Source organism: Vanacampus margaritifer, chromosome 10, assembly GCF_051991255.1.
Source record: "Vanacampus margaritifer isolate UIUO_Vmar chromosome 10, RoL_Vmar_1.0, whole genome shotgun sequence".
Lineage (NCBI taxonomy): Eukaryota > Metazoa > Chordata > Actinopteri > Syngnathiformes > Syngnathidae > Vanacampus > Vanacampus margaritifer.
The window spans coordinates 15,054,222-15,073,745 of NC_135441.1; the positions used below are offsets into that span (position 1 = coordinate 15,054,222).

The window sequence follows — 19,524 nt, forward strand, 5'->3', positions numbered from 1 at the left end:
GCAGGTTTTGTCGGGGCCACAAAATAGCAGGAAACCATAGAAATACCTTAGGCAAAACAATCAACCGAGTTACTCATTACCGCTCTGACACACAGTTGCTCTCTAAGTCAATACTTTGCCAAAACAAACCAGCCTTCTCTGCCTTACACCTCAGTGATTTTCACCCCAGGCCTTCATGTGGGTTGACCTCGGCATACATGAAAATGGAGGGATGCAAAAATGTACCATTACATATGAATGACACAAGTTGTGCAATCAGGATGGGAAATGATGTCCAGTAGTCAACATATCGTCTTCCTCTAAGTGGTTCTCTTGCATTTCCTGTTTTGCCCTGCAGTCATTGGCTGCATATGCTTGTGAATGGCAGACACAGTGTTAGGGGAGGCAGAGGTGAGCAGTTGTGCGGAAGTAATGCATCCACTGGAATCTGGGTCACTTTCACTGCATGCACTTTTTATGTTGTTATATTATTCCTACTTGTTTTGTTTTTACTAAGTCATATTGTCTAGTGAAAAGAGATCCTATCTTGAGGCGCTGTCTTCGTGGGTTAACCTCATCACTCTCATGGATGAAGCTAGACTTAAAACCATAAATCTGATGCTTGATGCAATGTTAGATCACCCGATTGTGTGGTGATGGTGATGATGTCTGATGGCAACTTAAGTGTTTTCCTGCACTATAAACAGTCAGGAATTTTTTCACAACTTAATGAAAGCCAATTCAAAAGGCTGCATAAATTGATGGTGTAAGGGCATTATGTATCAATTTGCTGGTTTATAGCACAGGCACGGATTAAGAGGCTAAATTATTATTATTAATGTTGTTGCTGTTTTTGAAGTGTCAAAAGTATCACTTTTGCCATGTGCTCGAAGTGGGTCAATTTAGTCACTGTGGTCGATACAAATAAATTAAAACAGCTTTATGACGCGCAAACAAACAAAACAAAATGACGCGAACAAGACATGATAATAATTGGGGGGTAATAATAATAATAATAAATAAATAAATAAATAACACAATAAAAAAAATATAAAGTTGACGTAAAACCTGATGACGTCACCGTCTTCACCGCCGGTGTCATTCTTGAACACGCAGTCAGGTGTCGCGCTTCTATTACGCTACCGGCGACGCCCGCCCCGCTTCCCCCTCGCATCTTCTTCGTCGAGACACTTTTATTATTTCTTTTTTTTTTTTTTAATGCACACGCGTGGACGTGGAAGGAAATACGCCGGGGACTGCTGGCATAGCTTGTACGCTCTTCCGCCCGGTTAGGCGGACAAATAGCAGCTAAGCTAGCGGGTGATAAAACCGCCCCGGAGTGCTGTGGATGTAATGAATTAACTAACTCGCGTGAAGTGGGTCTTGTGTTCAATCTTGCTGTGTGGATTAAAGGTGGCGAATGAAGTGAGCACCCCCCGCCTTACGCCGAAGCTGCAGTCTCCACTCGTGGACGTGAAGCCTGTACATCACTTGGACGTCTTTCAGGTGAGTGTAGCCGCTGTGATGCTTGAGAACTTGTTTGTGGACGTCGTGTTGGGTTTTAGCTCTCAAGGGGAGGCTGCAGTCGGGCTCGTACTCGTATAGCCGCCAAGGAGTGTACTTGACACGGCCAGTGTATCAAACGTACACCGTTGCACCCTGGAGCTGTTGTCCCGAGGCGGAAGAATTATGCTTGATGATCATCTTTAATATCCTGTCTGTCTGCATTTTTTCTTCCACTTCCTGTGCAGTGCAGTGCAGTGCTGTGCAGTGCGGTCTTGCCACCCCCACGCATAGCGAGGCATGACAAGGTTCACGCGAATGATTGCATGCATTTCACGAGCACATCATTTGAGACCTTGCAGGCTGCAAGGACAGCCGAGCTGTATGGATGGAAGCTGTAGGGTTGATGCTGCGGCTGCTGCAGACTTATTGCATGTGTCTCCGTGGGGCGTGGTTGATGTCAGTAGCAGACTTTAATCCCCCTAGTTTGACTGCCTTTCTGTCCTCTGGACGGTGGACACCTCTGCTATGGAAAGCCATTAAAAAACATTTATTTCATATCTTGATATCAACTTTTTACTAGTCCACACTTATAGCATCAAAATGGTCCTGCTAGTAAAGAGAAGACGCATGCTAATGGCTAACAAGGGTGCAAAAAAGAAGAAGTGTTTTGTCTATATTCTTGATGACTAGTAAAACAACTGGTGCACTAATAAAACGAGTCTTACAGGTAACGTATTTCCAATCGTAAGTGCCAAGAGGCTTTCTAGTATGAGTACCTAATTCATACTAGTAAGTTACAATGCTGCACTAGTAACACTGTAACCTGCTTGAATTGACTAGTTGCACCAAAATGTCCACTAGTAAAATATTGTCCTACTAATATGGCAGTTGTCCTCCTATTAGGCTCTTTGTCATCACTAGCTCATTCACTGTCATTGATGGCTATAGATGTCATAAATTCATTTTGAACTATTTCTATTAGTTTAACATTTTTCCCACATCTGTTAACAAGTGTATGAAAACCTATAAAAAAATTTGTACATGTACTGTAGAATAGATATAAATTTTGTGATTAATCGTGAGTTAACAAGTGAAGTCATGCGATTAATTACGATAAAAAAATTAATCACCTGACATCCCTCATTTTTTATAATCTTTTCTTAAAAATATATATAAAATAAAATTGTAATTATTTTTTTCCAATTTTTAATAATCGTTTTTTTTTTTAATTAACATTATTTAAAATTAGGGTGTCAGGCGATTACCATTTTTAATCTTAATTAATTGCATGACTTCACTAGTTAACTCACGATTAATCACATTTTATATCTGTTCTAATACAATAATAATAATAAAAAAATCTAGGTTTTCATATTCTTGTTAACAAAAGTGGGAAAAATGTTAAACTAATAGAAATAGTTCAAATGAATTTTTGACGTCTATAACAGTCAATGGCACTGAATGAGCTCGTAAGTCAATTCATATAGCACTACTAGTGTGCCAAACGTTATCATCATGAGTGAGGACAAAAAAAAGCTTACAAAATACATAGACTTTAAGCTGGATATCAAGACTATCAAATAAATGCTTCAACTTGCTTTCCCTACTCTACAAGGCCTGCAGTCAGCCTGTCGTCGTGCTCCAGAATGTTGTAGACTGCTAACATGTGCTGCGCATCCATTTCCTGCTCACGGCACAATGCTGCGTAAACGTGCATGTGTTGTAGCGGATCTGACAGCAAAGGCCACAATGAACAAGGCCACAGCGGCGGTGTCAAATTTGTAACAGCACAGTTATGGTTGTGCTGAGGGGGGCAGTTATAATGGGGAGACCATATAATCGCGTTGGTAAGTAACAGACGGTAAACCGTCAGATTAAATTGCATTTTAAGTGAAACATTAGCAGCTCAAATCAATTTGAACAGTAAAAATTAATATTCTTTAAAAACACCAAAAATGACATCTCCATCTGAAGAGCCCATCGATTTTTAAACATCAATTTTTTATGGGAATATTCAACCAAACGTCTTACTTAGGGTTCTCACGTTAAGCATGGAAAAATTTTATATTAATGGAACATTAAGTCTTAATATTTTATTTCAGTGCTGTTCAACAGACTGCAACCTGTTTGTTAAATGCAGCGGCTCACTTATAAACCTGAATTTTCAGATAAATAAATACGTTTTCATACAAATCTTACAGTGTACATGTACAAGTATACTGATTAGTATTTTCTAAATTTGAGTTAAAAAAAAATCGCAATTAATCAATTTTTGATTCGCATCGGGTTTAATCAGTATTGAATCGAATCGTGACCTATGAATCGTGATACGAATCGAATCGCCAGGTACTAGGCAATTCACACCCCTTATATATATATATATATATATATATATATATATATATATATATATACCCAAATTATCACTCATTTTATACACAGTAATTGTCTGTTTTTACGGCTAGTTTTGAGCAGAAGTCGAGGAGAAATTTTGGTAAACTTTCATTGGCCACTTAAAAATATGGATGACCGATCTGGCCTGGGGGCTTTGAGTTGAACCTTGTTATAAAGCAACAATGGATAATAATGAAAATGCTGTCAATCAGTATTGGTCTCCACCGCCAAACCTAATCTGCTCTTGTTATTCTTAATTCACGATTAGGCACAGCTATCAGGATAATCCCAGTAGGCTGCACTACTCGCAGGGCTTTTCTTTGGGTGCCTCTGCACACTTAAAAACTGCTATCAAAACTGTTAGATATTATTAACATTTAAATTCTTTATTTTCATATATTAACCATTGTTATACATTATTAACATCTTAATTCTTTATATTAACCATGTTGAAAGGTTTTATAGACGTGTAAAGCAAGTAGTGTTGAACTCAGTATAATTTGACTTTAAGATGGGACATATTATTTGGTCTAGAAGTTCCTTCTCTGTGGGAAAACACATTTGGTCCTTGAGAACAGAATCTGTTTCGAACACGCACCCCTGACTCTGTTTTCGCCATCGCTCATGGAAAAGTACCCAGAGAGTATGTTTTGTCTACAAATGAAAGAGAGGCGGTCGGTTTTAACTATAAGAAGCCATTTTACACGCGGAAGAGACACATTCGGCACTCTGAAATTCCACCTGTTATGTGATGTTTGGAGCATGCCATGATGTCCAGAGATCTCTGTTAGATTAAAATCATTTTTGCAAAGGTGTTTTTTCTTACATTAAATCTGTCTTCAAGTTTTGGAACACGCAAAGAGGACAAATAAGTATATTCCTCTTTCAAAACCCAAGCCGGTATTCTTCACAGTCAGAGACGTATTCATTAACGATATAAAACAGCAGTACAGAGAATGGATGGATTTTTATTCATATGATCGTGTAGACTGTTGTGATGCACTCAGATGTATCTTTTTTTTTTTGGTCACACTTAATCTGAAAAAAAAAAAAGGAGCAGCCTCAACAAGGTTCGTAGAGAAGACGGTGAGAAAATAATGTGACCGTTTATTGATTTTAGCGCCTCATGATTAGCAGCGGTTAACACTCAGATGCTCCACTGTACCCTGCCTAGGCTAAATACAGATATTTCTTGGATTGTAGCCACGTAGCTCGATAAGAGCTTGCGTTTTAGGTTCACTGGCCATCGAGGTCATCCGACATGCATCGTTCTCCTCGCAGAGTAGTTGTAGGCCTCACGGTCCACTAGCGTTGCACTCGGCTGTCTTGGGATTCAAATAGTGTCTTTGGAGTATCCGTTTGTTTGTGTGTATTCGTGTGGCCGCGTGGCTTTCCGCTGGAGCGAGGCCAGACCTGTTCTGACCGTCTCCGCTATGCTGATAGGATTACAACGACAATGTGTGTTCATGTGTGCCATGCTTGTAGCGAATATCAACAGGACTTTATCTCGGTCCATTATACGCACCTTCCCGATGGATTTGATGACTCCGTCAAAAGTAGTCTTTTCCTCATACGTACGTACAGTTTCGATTTGTTTATTGGGTTTGTCATGTGGCTCATGATTTAGGTTAATATTGGACCACATCTTGAAACGGCCTCTCTTAGTGCATCGTCTCACTTCACTTCCTCTCACATTCCAAAAACATACATGAATTGAAGACTCTCAGAAAAGTCAACTTAAAAGAAGAGTCAATTTAAAAGGAAAGTCAACCCTTTTTTTGTTTTTGGACAATAATATGTTCTATTCAGCCCCAGTCGTCTAAATATGATATTCTGGTTAATATTGTGTTAGTGGAATATAAGTTAGGCAGCAAAATCCAGCCGTTTTTATCCACCTCAGTGGGCGGCCATTTTGCCACTTGCTGTCGACTGAAGATGACATCACAGTTGCTCAGGTCTCAGGTAACAACCAATCACAGCGCAGCTTCAGAAAACAGGTGAGCTCTGATTGGTTGTTGCCTGAGCTTTGAGCAACATTGATGTCATCTTTTAGTGGACAGCAAGTGGCAAAATGGCCGCCCCCCTTGAGATGGATAAAAACGGTCGGATTTTGCTGCATAACTCATATTCCACAAATGTAATATTAATCAGGATGTCATGATTAGACTAGTGAGGTCACATAGAACATATTATGGTCAAGAAATGTTTACGGTTGACTTGTGCTTTGCAGTGTTTAATAAATAAATAAAATATCTTCAGCTTGTAATAGGGCTGGGCAATAAATCAAATTCATTTGATACATTGTCATTTTAAAAGTTGAATTGTTGACAATTTGCTAAATCAATTTTTGTCTTTGATTATTAAAAGCTGGTGTTTTTATGTTCTGTTACATCCCCAAAATGTTGTGAGTTGTAATTTTGCCCAATGCTGGATCTGTGATTTACAAGACATGTTTACAGTAGCTACCAACTACTTAATTGTGGCATTTAAGTACAAACTATGAAGATTAAGTTTATGTTAAAACTATTTTAGAATCACTAATAATACATTATTGTTGTCTGAACATATTGCACAGGAATTATTTTTGAATAAATGAAACCTTTAAACAAATGTTTCTTGGGTTTATTATATTCAAATCGGAAAATCGAGATTTTATTTTTTGGGCCATATCGCCCAGCTAGCCTAGCTTGTAGTATGTTGTTGATAGTTTCCAGGGTTAGCCGTATAGCGGTGATTACACAGAATCAGTTGTATTATGGAGACCAGCTTACATACTGTCATTTCTAATGGCATTCTGTATGTGATCTTAAAAGGTACACTTTAACATCCCGAGCACTAAACCTTTCCTGGGAGTAACTCGTTACTAAATTTGAAGGGTTTCTGGCGCTTCCTTCACTGGCTGAGGCAAGTTAAGCTCTGTATGTATACACATTTCGTTTGCTTCTGTGAACATTGAATGTTCTTTTTTTTCCTTTTTTTCTGGAGAAAAAAAGAACATTGAATGTTCTTGTGGCGTGCCCCTTATAAAATGTTCCAGTTTGCCTCATAACATTCCTGAATGTCCTTTAACCTCAACATTGTAAGCCTCTGGCCTCAAGGCAGCATGTGGTTCTAGGCGGCTTTGCGAGAGCCCCCTTGTTTTCGCCTGAGCATTTTCCAACTTCGAAAATGTGAAAATGACACATTGCAGTCGGTAGGATGGAAATCTGCAACTCCTTTCCCACTATGTCGATAAACCACGTGTAACCATCTGGCAGTCATTTCAACGAGCGTACCCGCTGTTTGCCGTTATTAGCAGTTTCAAATGCACATGCTTGTAAGTCACATCTAATGAATCACTCTTAAGTACTTTTAATGAGGATTAGTGCGCACACAGGGCTGCTTCTGGTGCTGGCGCGAATGTGTGTCACTCGCTGATAACTCGGTGTAAAGATTCAAAGAATGAACTCTCTACATCTCCGTGAACGAGCGCGAGATCCCCGGTTGCCTCTGCTCGCTTCCATCGCCGTGGCAGCTTGTGAGGGTTGCGAAATGTAAGACGGTGGAGACGCTTGAAGGTTTGTTTTTCCCGCAGGCTCCCCCCCCGTCTCTCTATTATTGATAGAAGCCGTAACCTTTTGTCCGTCCTGCTTCCTTCTTGTACTGCTAGCCAAGGTTTGACCACGCACGCGCGTACGCTTCCTCGCCCTCAAGCATCACCGCATTTTTTGTCTCTCAGAGATAAAACACAGCGCTTGGATGATTGGTTCTTAAATGTTTGTTTGAGAATCTCAAATCCAATCGGAAATCGCTCCTATTGGTCGTCCCCCGCTGCGAGAGCGAAAGACTTTGAGGGAGCGAGGGTTTCCGCGGCAACTGTTGCAGCCATCTGTTTGTGTTGTTTTAATGTTTGGCAATGCCAACATAGCTTAAAGATGGCGCTGCATGTGGTTGTGAATGCTCACTTTGCTTAGCATTTTTAAAAAAAAATTTTTTTATAAGAAGTGATTAGATGAGTCCATTTCCCGTTTGGCGAATAGAGTACTCTCATTAACACTATGCAAATACATACATATAGAATACACTGGATACGATATGAGGAAATATAGTACCTAGTGTGGAATTAGCTTTCACCGACTTGTATAGTTCATACAGTATAACAGGGTAGCTTAATATTAGTGGTGGGAATCTTTGAACGTCTCACGATTCGATTCCGATTTTTGGGTCTGCGATTCAGAATCAATTTTTCGATTAAGAACGATTTTTGATTCCAAATGATTTGTTTGACAATGAGTTCTGCTTCAATTTATAGATGGGCAAGGAATTATGATCTACTCCAGTCTGACTCGCTAATGCTAATTAGCGCGCTACTCACGGCACTTTTTATCACTCAAAAGAACGACTCCACACTGAAAAAAACCCAACAACTTTTATTGGAATAACTTGATCGTGACTTTTTCCTTCTTTTCTCTAATGTGGCTACAACTTAACAGTGTATTAGACCGCGTGGAACCACACTGCCCCTCAGTGGCCACATCGGGTACAACATGAACAGCGCTCCAAATAAAGGCACACACAGACAAAGGCATGACAGTATAAAATAATTTAAATAAAATCGATTTTGGGACATTTAAAATCGATTCTGAATCGTACTAAATGAAAATCGATTTTTTTTTGGGCACACCCCTACTATGTAATGTTATAACTCTGGTCTTTTTTTGTTTGTGGTTCCTTTACAATAGCTTTGTCTTCTCTGCATCCCCCTGCAATGATGTCGGCTTGACCAGCATCTTGGTCCGTCAAGTGAGACTCGCCATAAAGATCATCATCATCATCATCATCATCGGCAGCAGCAGCGACCGACTCTCCTCTCCTGGTTCACCACACCTGCCTCTCTATGGCTGCCCCGATTGGTTGGAAGTGCCATGTGGTCCGCCACACCCCCTGCGGCCCCGCCCCTTAAGAAGGGAAGGAAGCTGGAGAAATTCTAGGTGATGGCTGACCCGATTCAGGCCACTAACGAGGAACTTAGGAGCAAAATGATGGACATCCAGATTGAGCTGCAGCAGGAGCGTGGCAAGGTACAGAAGGGATGAATATTCTAATTTTTTATTTTTTTTATATTGACTGACGAGCATTAATGGGAGTTTTTCAAATTGATGTTGTGATATTGAAATGTGTGATAAATATTGAGGGAAAAACCTAACAAAAAAAAGAGAAAGGGAGGAGGCAAAAACCTTTTCCCGCCACGGTACTGTAATAAAATGACCGGTTCCGTGTATATTGACTAATGGCGTTCTTCAGGTGTGTAAGCTGCGTGAGCGGCTCCAGGAGCAGCGGCAGGCCCGGGAGCTGGAGCAGCACAAACACGCTGTGGCGCTCACGGACCTGCGCGCCAAACTCCACGAGGAGAAGCTGCGCGAGACGGCAGCGGCACGTGAAGCTCTGGCACGGCAGCACGAAGCGGAGCTGGCCAGGACTATTAAGATCCGCGACACTGAAGTACAGCGGCTCCAGGGACTCGTGCACGCCCTGAGAGACGGCGCCGCTGACAAGCTTAAAAACGCTCTTCTCGGGGAGGCTCGAGAAGAGGCCAGGAGAGCTTTCGATGGCGAGAGACTAAAGCTACAACAAGAGGTATGTTTCAGCGTTCTCGGCTTTGTTGACGAGGAGTAAAAACAGGATGCGGCGGGGGAAAGCCTGTTGCCAAGCTATTGTTTCGCAGGTCGCCTTCCCCCGAGAAACTACGCCTCTATCATGACCATGCGTCAGTGGAATTGAATAGACCTGCTGTTTACAAATTTGTGAATACTGACCTGAAGGGGTGTGAATTGCCTAGTACCCGGCGATTCGATTCGATGCCGATTAATCCCGATGCGAATCTATAAATGTATTATTGTGATTTTTTAATTTAATTTTTTTACTCAAATTTAGAAAATACTAATCAGTTGTACATGCTTGAGATGACGCTGACACTGTAAAATTTGCATGGAAATGTATTTATTTATCTGAAAATTCTAACTGCATTTAACAAACAGGTTGCAGTTTGTTTCATGTTTGAACAGCACTGAAATCAAATATTAAGGCTTAATGTTCCATTAATATAACATTCTTCCATGCTTAATGTGTGAATCTTAACCCTAAGTGAGACTTTTTGTTGAATATTCCCATAAAAAAAATGATGTTTAAAAATTGATTTGGCCGCATATCGAATCGATTCAAGAATTGCGCGCTGTAATATCTATCGTGATATATTGCCGAATCGATTTTTTTCTAACACCCCTGCTGACCTGTCTTTTAGATCCAAGAACTAAAGGCAGCCAAGAAGCAGGCCGACGAGGCTCTGGCCACTGCGCTGCAAGCCGATAAAGCCAAAGCGGCCGATCTGAGGACCGCTTACCAGCAGCACCAGGATGAAGTGCACCGCATCAAACGTGACTGTGAGAGAGACATCCGACGCCTGGTAAGGCCACAAAAAACATGTCGCCGTAGTTTGACAGAGGCAACATCTGTTAGTTTTATGTTTACTGGAACTGCAGGCAAAGCTCTCTTCACTCACCAGCATCTGTTTTTTTGCTCTGACTTTGCCTCACTGTGTGGCGATAAACGCGTCAGTGTCTCATTAACCGCAAGGCTTCAATCATTGCAGTCTTTGGTATAGAAGACCGGGAAAGGTTCAAGTCATTAACCCTTTTACGTTTTCCCGAAAATGAGAATTTCATTGAAATGATCTTTCTCCTTGACTTTCCCACTATACCTTTTCCTCCCCATCTTCTCCCGCAGATGGATGAGCTAAAGGCTAAGGACCGCGTGGCGTGCGCCTTGGAGAGGGAGCTGGGCATGCAGGCCGGCTACACGCAGAAACTCCAGCTGCAGAAGGAAGCCCTGGACGAGCAGCTGGTCCACGTACGGGAGGCCGAGAGGCACAACCACGGCAGCCCGAAGAGAGAGCTGGTGCCCGGGCTTGGGGACAACGCAGACCTGCTCAACAACCAGGTATGTTCAGCAACCTGATTCGTACAAACAGGGTGAGACATTACTGTCTGTTAATTCTTAGTGGCATCAATGCATTCAGTTCTCATCTTGCATTTGGTCACGTCCTCCTTCCCACGAACCTCCACCCGCCTGCATGCACGTCTTCCCCCTTGTTCAGTTTTTGTACTCCTCCTCCTCCTCCCCTCTCCCCCCTGTTTCCCAGGAGACGGAGGAGCGTGACACTAGGAGGTTCCAGCTGAAGATAGCCGAGCTCCACTCCGTCATCAGGAAGCTGGAGGACAGAAATGCGCTGCTGGCTGATGAGAGGAATGAACTTGTGAGGGCACCGCATTCGCATTCCACATTCACAGACACTGAGTGCAAAACAAAATGGGAGACCATTAACTCTTTGACTTCCAGACGTTTTCAGAAATGGGATGTCGCCAGTGCCAGCCGATTTAAGCAATTTGACTGATCTTTCAAGGTCCACAGAAAATTATGTGTTTGGAAAGATTGGACTCTCATCTTTCATCAGAAAAAAAAAGTTTGTTTCTACCTTATTCCGTTTTTCAGTAATCAACAATAGAAAATGGTTAGTTTCACCTCTGTTTTGTAACAAACGTCTTTTAACGTCTTTGGCACTCCTCCATAGGATTTTACTAAACGTTGTTTAATGTTTTTGGCAGTCAAAGAGTTAAGGAGTAATGTAAAAAAAAAAATACAAAAAAAAAAAAATATATGTATATGTGTATATATATATATATATATGTATATATATATATGTATATATATATATGTATATATATATATGTGTATATATATATGTATATATATATGTATATATATATGTATATATATATGTGTATATATATATGTATGTATATATATGTATATATATATATATATATATATATATATATATATATATATATATATATATATATATATATATATATATATATATTAAAAAAAAAATTTTAATAAAAAAATAAAAAAGGAGAGCAATGATGACATGTCAAATCGAATGAACAATACTGAGCTCTCCATATAAAGAAAAAAAAAAGGAGTAATGTTTAGTTTGATGCTAAATATGTTGGAAAGGACACATAGAACCATGACGGGGCGTATTCTGTTTCTGTCCACTTTCCAGGTGAAGAGAGTTCGAGAGGCAGAGAGCCAGATGAAGCCCATGTTTGAAAAGACGAAGCGCCTCTCCAAGAAGAACGACGACCTCCTGCAAACACTGCAGCGGATGGAGGAGAAACTTAAAAACTTGAGTCGCGACAACGCTGAGATGGTTAGAATCACATCTGCGTAGTTCCATAAAGATGATCACGCTTTTGCCTTTTTTTTGTTATACATTTGTGCTCATAGATGACCTCTAGTGGACGTTTTAGGAAAAACATGAACTCTTTTTGAGAGCTTTTCATTTGGCTGCTGTCTCCTCCTCTTTAGAAGGAAAAAGCTTCCCATCACCCCTTGCAGCACCAAACCCACCAAAACCAACTCAAGCGGCCCAGTTCCCTGACAGACTTAAGCCACGCCCACGAGGAGCAGGAAGTAGAGTTTCTCAAGCTCCAGATTGTAGAACAACGCGGCATCATCGATGAACTCACTCAGGTCAACTTTTTCAACGTGTTTCAATAGCCTGTTATCAAACCACACAATATGTCTTTCTGAATTTAAACTAAAAATAAATAGATTTAAAAAGTGGTCACAAGTGATTTGTTGGTTAAATCATTTAACATTTTTAGTCTTATGCTGTATGTAGTGAACAGCATTCACAATATGCTTATCTATATTATATCTCTCTATTCATTCCCAAATAACTCCTTTTCACAAGAAATTGTCATGAAGCATTTATTTAGATTTTTATTTTATTAGCTCTTTGACTGTTCCAACTATCATGTTTGTGTTCAGGAACGTGAGCGTTTTGCGATGGGCAAGAAGGCGAGGCGAAAAACTCTCAAATTAACCAAAGTAAGTACAGGATGTGGATCTCGTCATTGATCAACCATCTCATCCGTGCTCGAGTGAACATTTGAGTACTGCTCTGTGCGTCTGTGTGCGCCTAATTGGGCTCAAGAGAATTGATGACAGTTCTCCTTGTGATGAAAACAATGCAACTGAAGTCATGTAATGTAACAGCCAGAGTAAAATTCTATATATTTTTTATTTTTTATTTTTTTATTTGATTTTATTACTATTTTTTTATATTATCATTTTTTTTCCCTGGAGAGCTCAGTATTGTTCTTTCGGTAATTTTACCGATTTGACATGTCATCATCATTGCTCTTTTTTTTTTATTATTATTATTTTTTTTGTATGTGCGTGCGTGCGTGTGAGCGTGTATTCATTAGTTCACCTAAAACCTATTAAAAAATCCCATACCGTTCACCAAAACCAAACACTTCCAGCCAGAGTCATGAGGCCGTCAGGAGACCCGAGGAAGGAGCAAAGAATATTTTTTCTTTTATATACAACTAATGTTAATGGGTGTGTGCGATTGAGGAGATTTTGATGCGAGGATGCATAACTGGATGAAGTCATTGCTGTGATTATGCCCAACATGTTGAGGCTAATGCATCAGGGCTGTTGCTAGGAGGTGGAGGAGGAGTCACACAGCTGCCCCCCCCCCCACCTGGAAATAGTTGTTGCCTTGGCGAGGTTGATATCGGGTGCTGTGACTTTCTTGGATAAGAGTCACGTTGTGAGGCAATCTTGAGTAGCTTTTTGCTGTTTTTGGTCCAATGGCAACATGACGGAGTACTTTCTTCTCATCCTCTACTTCTCCGCCTTTATTTGTCTGTGTGCACTGGTCTGCCTTTACTTCTCCGGTTGCCAGGAGATGACTTATAAACACGATGGTAAGATCTCTATGGGCTTTATGAACAATCATAAAAAAAATGTTTGTTTTTTTGGGACAGGTCAGCAAAAGTAGAAGGACATTTGCATATATATATTTGTTAATGTATGTCATTTTTTCCCTCCATTCTTCTCCACAGAGGCATGTTGTGGAGACATATTTTGGATTTGATGAGGAATCCGTAGAGTCTGAGACTTCCTCTCTGACCTCTTTTAACACTGACCTCACTGACCGTACACCTGCCACTCCAGAGGAGGAATTAGAGGAGGTAAGGAATTTTCTCAATGTCTCTGTATTGCAAAAAAATAAGGCTACTACACAGAACTTTTTGGTAGCGGTGAAACACGGGAAGAAGATATCTTTGTCAGTGAAGTTGAAGGAAATGCTCTGGATTCACAGAGTGTCTCTCGTGAGGAGTCGGAGCTTCGTTTTCGTCAGCTCACCAGAGAATATCAGGCTCTCCAGCGAGCCTATGCGCTCCTGCAAGAGCAGACTGGAGGCTCTCTCGATGCTGAGAGGGAAGCCAGGGTGTGTACTGTCAATTACCTTTTCACGATATTTCATATTATTGTCAGTAATATTGTGCACAGCTTGAACATAAAGATGACATTATTTATTACTATTATTTATATACTGTATTATTTAATTAAAATGAAAACATTAAATGTAGGAAAATAAAAACTGTACAGTACTTACATAATGAGTCAATTAAAATGTATTGCACATAAATTAAATAATGTACCTAAATAAGTGTTTAAAACCCTGGAGAACCCAAGGGGTCAAATTTGGCCCCTATAAATTCTGCTACTCAAATAACAAAGACCTTTTTTTTTTTTACAAATTTAACTTCAAAAGTCCAGAGTGCCTCTTCTGACCCCTGCATGGGGCCATCTAGTGGATGAATATTGCACTTACATGAGCCAGGGTGGTGGTGACAAGATGGCTGGCAACATGCTGTTTTGTTGAGCTGGAAATCAATCCAAACAAAACCATCTTCTCAGAAAACCATCAGATGGTAAAAATTGTGTTTTTTTTGTTAATCTATTTCATATCATGTTGCAGAATGCCTAGGAGTATGTTTTATATATATATATATATATATATATATATATTGATAAATAAGCAACTCTGAGCGAGTTCAAAAAACAAGGGTTAAAATTGAAAAAACATATATTTTGGTGTTCAGTGAACTTATAGCAGTCATTTAATGTATAATTCATAGTTTTCCAAAAGAAGAAAAGGGTTCTTGGGTTCTCCAGGGTTAAAAAACATCTGTAAAACATTAAACGCAAATCAAATTGTATAGCACTTATCAAATGTTTAAGCCACTCTAACATTTCATTTCGAGATTCTTTGTGGAAGCCCTTTGAGAATCCTTGACAACCTTTCCGTCTTGTTCCGTCGGGACCTTTAACCCCTTAGACACGTGAGCAACTGCAGGCAGAGCTCAGCGGCTGCCAGGCCAAGATGATGGACCTGGAGAAGGCTCTGGTGGAACGGGGGCAGGTAACAAAGACCAGAGACGGCGACCGCAGCTCTCGGGTTCTCCTGTCGCTGGCCCTCCTGCATGTTTGTTTGGCCGCTCTGCTCCTGGGCTGGCGCTATGCCGACCAGGTCTGCCGCAGATTCCTCTGATGTCACTTCCTGCATGTGTGGTATCGCAACTGGGCACCTGCATGCTGTCCACTATCCTACCTGTTGTGGGTCTTTCATAGACATTTTTTTTCTTAACCTAAAGACTCGATTTTTACATTTATATTAGTTAGTATATGTATAAAAGCTAAGCCTGGTACTACATTATATTGTATATTGGATCAAAAGCAAATGCATATCTAGTTAAGTCGAATCTTGACTAAATCACCTAATGTTGCTGATTTTAGTGTGCACATTTTCATTTTTAATGACATTCACAAAGCATTACAGGATTTTTTTTGTGTGTTTTTGGGTGACACAAAATTAGCAAAACTCATCTCTTCTGTGTCAGCGCTTTTGTGTTGCTGCATGCATGGCTGATCCAGCTCTGTGTTGTGATTTGATGCTCTGCTGAATTTTTCCCTCTGAATGCCTTCTGTCACTGTAAACATCTTTACGAGTGCGGCTTTATTGGCATGCTTTCCTCCGTTACCTCATAAGAGGACTTCCTTTCGCTGGATCAATAAACTTTTGCTACCACTCTGTTCTTCTGTCTTTGTGTCTATGTTGACTTTGCATGGGTCGTTTGGAATCAGCGCTTTGTATGATTCCCGCACATGTTCTCTTTCACTGCTTATCTCTGCCTGTGCGTCTCTCATATTCCATCTGGATGCTGTGGACAGGACTCAAAGTGGGTGGAAGAGAAGCAGCACTTACTCAGGACGAGCCAGGAACTTCACGAAAAGGTAGTTTACATGCTGCCGGAGTATATACACTCATCGGCGTCGACATTTTGCTTATCACAAGGTAATCACAAAGATGAATTAGAACTACTTCAAAAGCAATATCAATAATTCAGTATTTCAACAGTATCTTAATTATAGTGGTGTAGAATCCTCTTACTACGTGTTTGTAATAATTTACAACACAAATTTTACTTAATTCCATCCATCCATCTTTATGACACTTTTCCTCGTTAGGTTTATGGGTAAATTGGAGTCTATCTCAGCTTATGACATTAGTTTTATGCATATACAGCACTCCATTAACCCTGGAGAACCCAAGAACCCTTTAAAATTATGAATTATACATTAAATGACTGCTATAAGTTCACTGAACACCAAAATATATGTTTTTTCAATTTTAACCCTTGTTTTTTGAACTCGCTCAGAGTTGCTAATTTATCCAAAAATATATATAAAACATACTCCTAGGCATTCTGCAACATGATATGAAATAGATTAACAAAAAAAAAAACACAATTTTTACCATCTGATGGTTTGCTGAGAAGATGGTTTTGTTTGGATTGATTTCCAGCTCAACAAAACAGCATGTTGCCAGCCATCTTGTCACCACCACTCTGGCTCATGTAAGTGCAATATTCATCCACTAGATGGCCCCATGCAGGGGTCAGAAGAGGCACTCTGGACTTTTGAAGTTACATTTATAAAAAAAAAGCAAAGCTCTTTGTTATTTGAGTAGCAGAATTTATAGGGGCCAAATTTGACCCTGTGGGTTCTCCAGGGTTAAAGACTATACCTATAGTCACGTGCCATCGCTATGTTCTACAGCACCCTATTGTAGGTGTTTGATTACTTTATTTGTCAGATTATCACTACCTGTACCATTATAGAAGTCTAGAATGAAATGTAATTTTTTTTAGACAATTTCTATTGCATTGAAAACGAGCATGCAGTAATGACCTACTCCCGGTGTGCAGATGTGCGCACTGCAGCAGGCAGAGTCACGGCTGCAGGCCGAGGTTCAGGATGCCCGGGACCAAAACGAGCTGCTGGAATTCCGGGTGCTGGAACTGGAAGTAAGAGAGTGCACCATCGTCAAACTGTCACCAGGAGGCGACAACAATCTCAGCTCCAGATGCTTACATGCTTACATACAGTGACTCGCCAGATTGGTGTACTGTCTGAATATACAGTACAGTATACACTATACTGTACTTCTACTTTGAAAGCCATTTTTTTCTTTTGTCCAAGTATGCCCCCGTGTCTCCTTGTTTTGCATGGCGGTTTTGTGCATACCTCCGCACTGTTTTGGAATGTTCAATAAATGAATGTTGTATTCTCGAATGAATATAATTTTACTTGAATAAATTTTTTTAAGTTTTAAGTACCATCCAAATGCCATCTTTGTTCACTTTTTTCCCCTCTGGTTTGTGCATGCATGTCCTGAATTTTCTTTTACATGTTCCATGAAGTGGAGGTTAGTTATGGATCATATCAAAATCTCATCGATGTTTTGTATATTACATTGCCAGTAATTTTGCTTGTACCAACATTTACTTGTTTGTTGAGTGTGCATCTATTTATGTTCCAGGTCTTTTTCACTGAAGGCAGAGTGACAGATGTCATTGTCAATTTTGAGTTTCAGCATGTTGTTTATATACTCCTTGTTGGTTTGACGTGTTTATTTGTCCCACCTCCATCATTTTGGCCGCTCTAGATCATGTTTCAGTATCGTAAGTAAACCCGTCATTAAGTCTATATGCTGTATCTACTTTAAGCAGTTTACAAATAGTTCCTGATTGTTACTGATTTACAAAGCTATATGACGTCAACAATGCATTATTAGTATGCAATTGTTAACCTTGCGTGTGCATCTGTAGGAAAGAGAGCGAAGGTCTCCAGCCCTCAATCTTCACATGTCGGCATTCCCTGAGAACAGTAGCAGCGCCCTTCAGGTCTACTGCCGTCAGGAGGGAGTCAAGGTAAGCCACGCCCACTTAATCATCTTATTAAAACCCACTATCCATCCATCCATTTTACAAACTGTTTACTGTAAATGCTGGGTTTAATCTGCTCAGGATGTAGTCATTCCAGAACTAATGAAGAAACTGGATATCCTTGGAGATAACGGGGTGCGTGTGAGCATACTGTTGATTGAAATGTGCTCCAGCGCTTGACTTTTTTTTGCGAATGAGTCATCCTTATTATCTGCGTTGGCAGAATCTCCGAAATGAGGAGCAGGTTGCAGTGATCCAAGCTGGCACAGTTATATCGCTGTGTGAAAAGGTGAGCTCTTGGAATGATGACAATACAGTGTGTGTGTACACTTAGTCCATACTGTTGCCATGAAATTAAAATGCATTTATTAACATCCCTGAATCAATTTTCCCTCTCATGTTCCTGCTTTGCAGTGGTTGAAACAGGTTGACAACACAGAGGCCGCGCTGACGCAAAAAATGATTGACTTGGAAAATGACAAGGTGAAAATTTACCTCATTGATTTTACTGGATAGTCACTATGATAAAAAACAAACAAACATTATTTATTTATTTATTATTATTATTTATTTATTTTTATTTTTTTCTGGAGAGCTCAGTATTGTTCATTCAGTAATTTTACCGATTTGACATATTATCATTGCTCTCCTTTTTTTTTTTAAATAATTTTTAAAAAATATATTTTTATTTTTTGTATATGGCTGATTATGTGTATGTGCGTGTGTGCGAAATAAAATAAAACATTTTTAATTTATAATATATTGGCAACATTTTTAGTGCTTAAATGTATGAGTCAATCACACAATTTAAGTTTTAAGGCGCAGCTTCCCTTAAAGAGCAGCATTTTTAAAGTTTGTGTAATGGTTAATATACACACTCTTTAACCTAAATGTATTGAATGCTAAAATATGTCGTTAGTTCCTTCGAAAATCCATGGATATAAAATGATTTAATGATAGATAGTTATGCTGGATTAATTTCTGACTTTTAAAGAAACCCAGGTGAGCCATTTATTTATGTATTTATTTAAAAAAATTTTAAAGATGGATTTGCTTTAAAGCACTTCATCTTGCTGGATGTTCTTTAGGACAGTTGGTTGTGACTTTCACGGCATTCTATTACTTCTACTGTATTTATTTACATTTCCAACATACTCTAAATCAGTCAAAAAGTCAATCAATCAATGACATTCTACCACAGGAGCTGTTTAGCAAGCAGAAGGGTTTCCTTGAGGAGGAGTTGGACTACAGGAAGCAGGCCTTGGACCAGGCCTACATGGTATGGAGCCAGACCAGAAAATCACCTGCAGCATATCTTGCATTCACATTAAAGATGGCTGATAGTTAACATTTTCTTAAAGTCAATATTAGTTCACTGTAAAGTCAATCAGGAACCCAAGGGTGCACCATTTTCATTTCAGCATGAGGCATTTGAATGCAACACTTTCCATGG

General features: G+C 39.8%; 2 protein-coding genes across 3 annotated transcripts in view; both read left to right on the forward strand.

Annotated features, from left to right (window-relative positions):
- The first annotated feature begins 1,067 nt into the window (after positions 1–1,067).
- Positions 1,068–19,524, forward strand: part of jakmip1 (janus kinase and microtubule interacting protein 1) — a 32,254-nt gene continuing 13,797 nt past the window's right edge. The window contains exons 1-20 of one of the 2 annotated variants that reach the window (XM_077577538.1): positions 1,068–1,299; positions 1,393–1,485; positions 8,601–8,939; positions 9,163–9,495; positions 10,160–10,321; positions 10,642–10,854; positions 11,012–11,170; positions 11,984–12,130; positions 12,289–12,453; positions 12,754–12,813; positions 13,839–13,967; positions 14,099–14,227; positions 15,122–15,205; positions 16,015–16,077; positions 17,052–17,150; positions 17,955–18,056; positions 18,153–18,206; positions 18,295–18,360; positions 18,486–18,554; positions 19,273–19,350. In XM_077577538.1, the coding sequence (XP_077433664.1) occupies positions 8,853–8,939; positions 9,163–9,495; positions 10,160–10,321; positions 10,642–10,854; positions 11,012–11,170; positions 11,984–12,130; positions 12,289–12,453; positions 12,754–12,813; positions 13,839–13,967; positions 14,099–14,227; positions 15,122–15,205; positions 16,015–16,077; positions 17,052–17,150; positions 17,955–18,056; positions 18,153–18,206; positions 18,295–18,360; positions 18,486–18,554; positions 19,273–19,350 (2,199 nt within the window). In that variant the 5' untranslated portion in view covers positions 1,068–1,299; positions 1,393–1,485; positions 8,601–8,852. Of the gene's footprint in view, positions 1,300–1,392; positions 1,486–7,251; positions 7,437–8,600; positions 8,940–9,162; positions 9,496–10,159; positions 10,322–10,641; positions 10,855–11,011; positions 11,171–11,983; positions 12,131–12,288; positions 12,454–12,753; positions 12,814–13,838; positions 13,968–14,098; positions 14,228–15,121; positions 15,206–16,014; positions 16,078–17,051; positions 17,151–17,954; positions 18,057–18,152; positions 18,207–18,294; positions 18,361–18,485; positions 18,555–19,272; positions 19,351–19,524 lie in introns of those variants that run through there. The other variant, XM_077577537.1, reaches the window with a different exon arrangement.
- On the forward strand, positions 12,821–13,813 carry LOC144058901 (uncharacterized). The gene has a single exon (XM_077577539.1). It carries the CDS (start codon positions 13,592–13,594, stop codon positions 13,772–13,774), a length of 183 nt encoding a protein of 60 aa, XP_077433665.1. The 5' UTR covers positions 12,821–13,591; the 3' UTR covers positions 13,775–13,813.

Excerpts from the sequence above, each read along its gene's own strand:
- LOC144058901 (XM_077577539.1), top strand. The coding sequence starts at position 13,592 with ATGACGGAGTACTTTCTTCTCATCCTCTACTTCTCCGCCTTTATTTGT.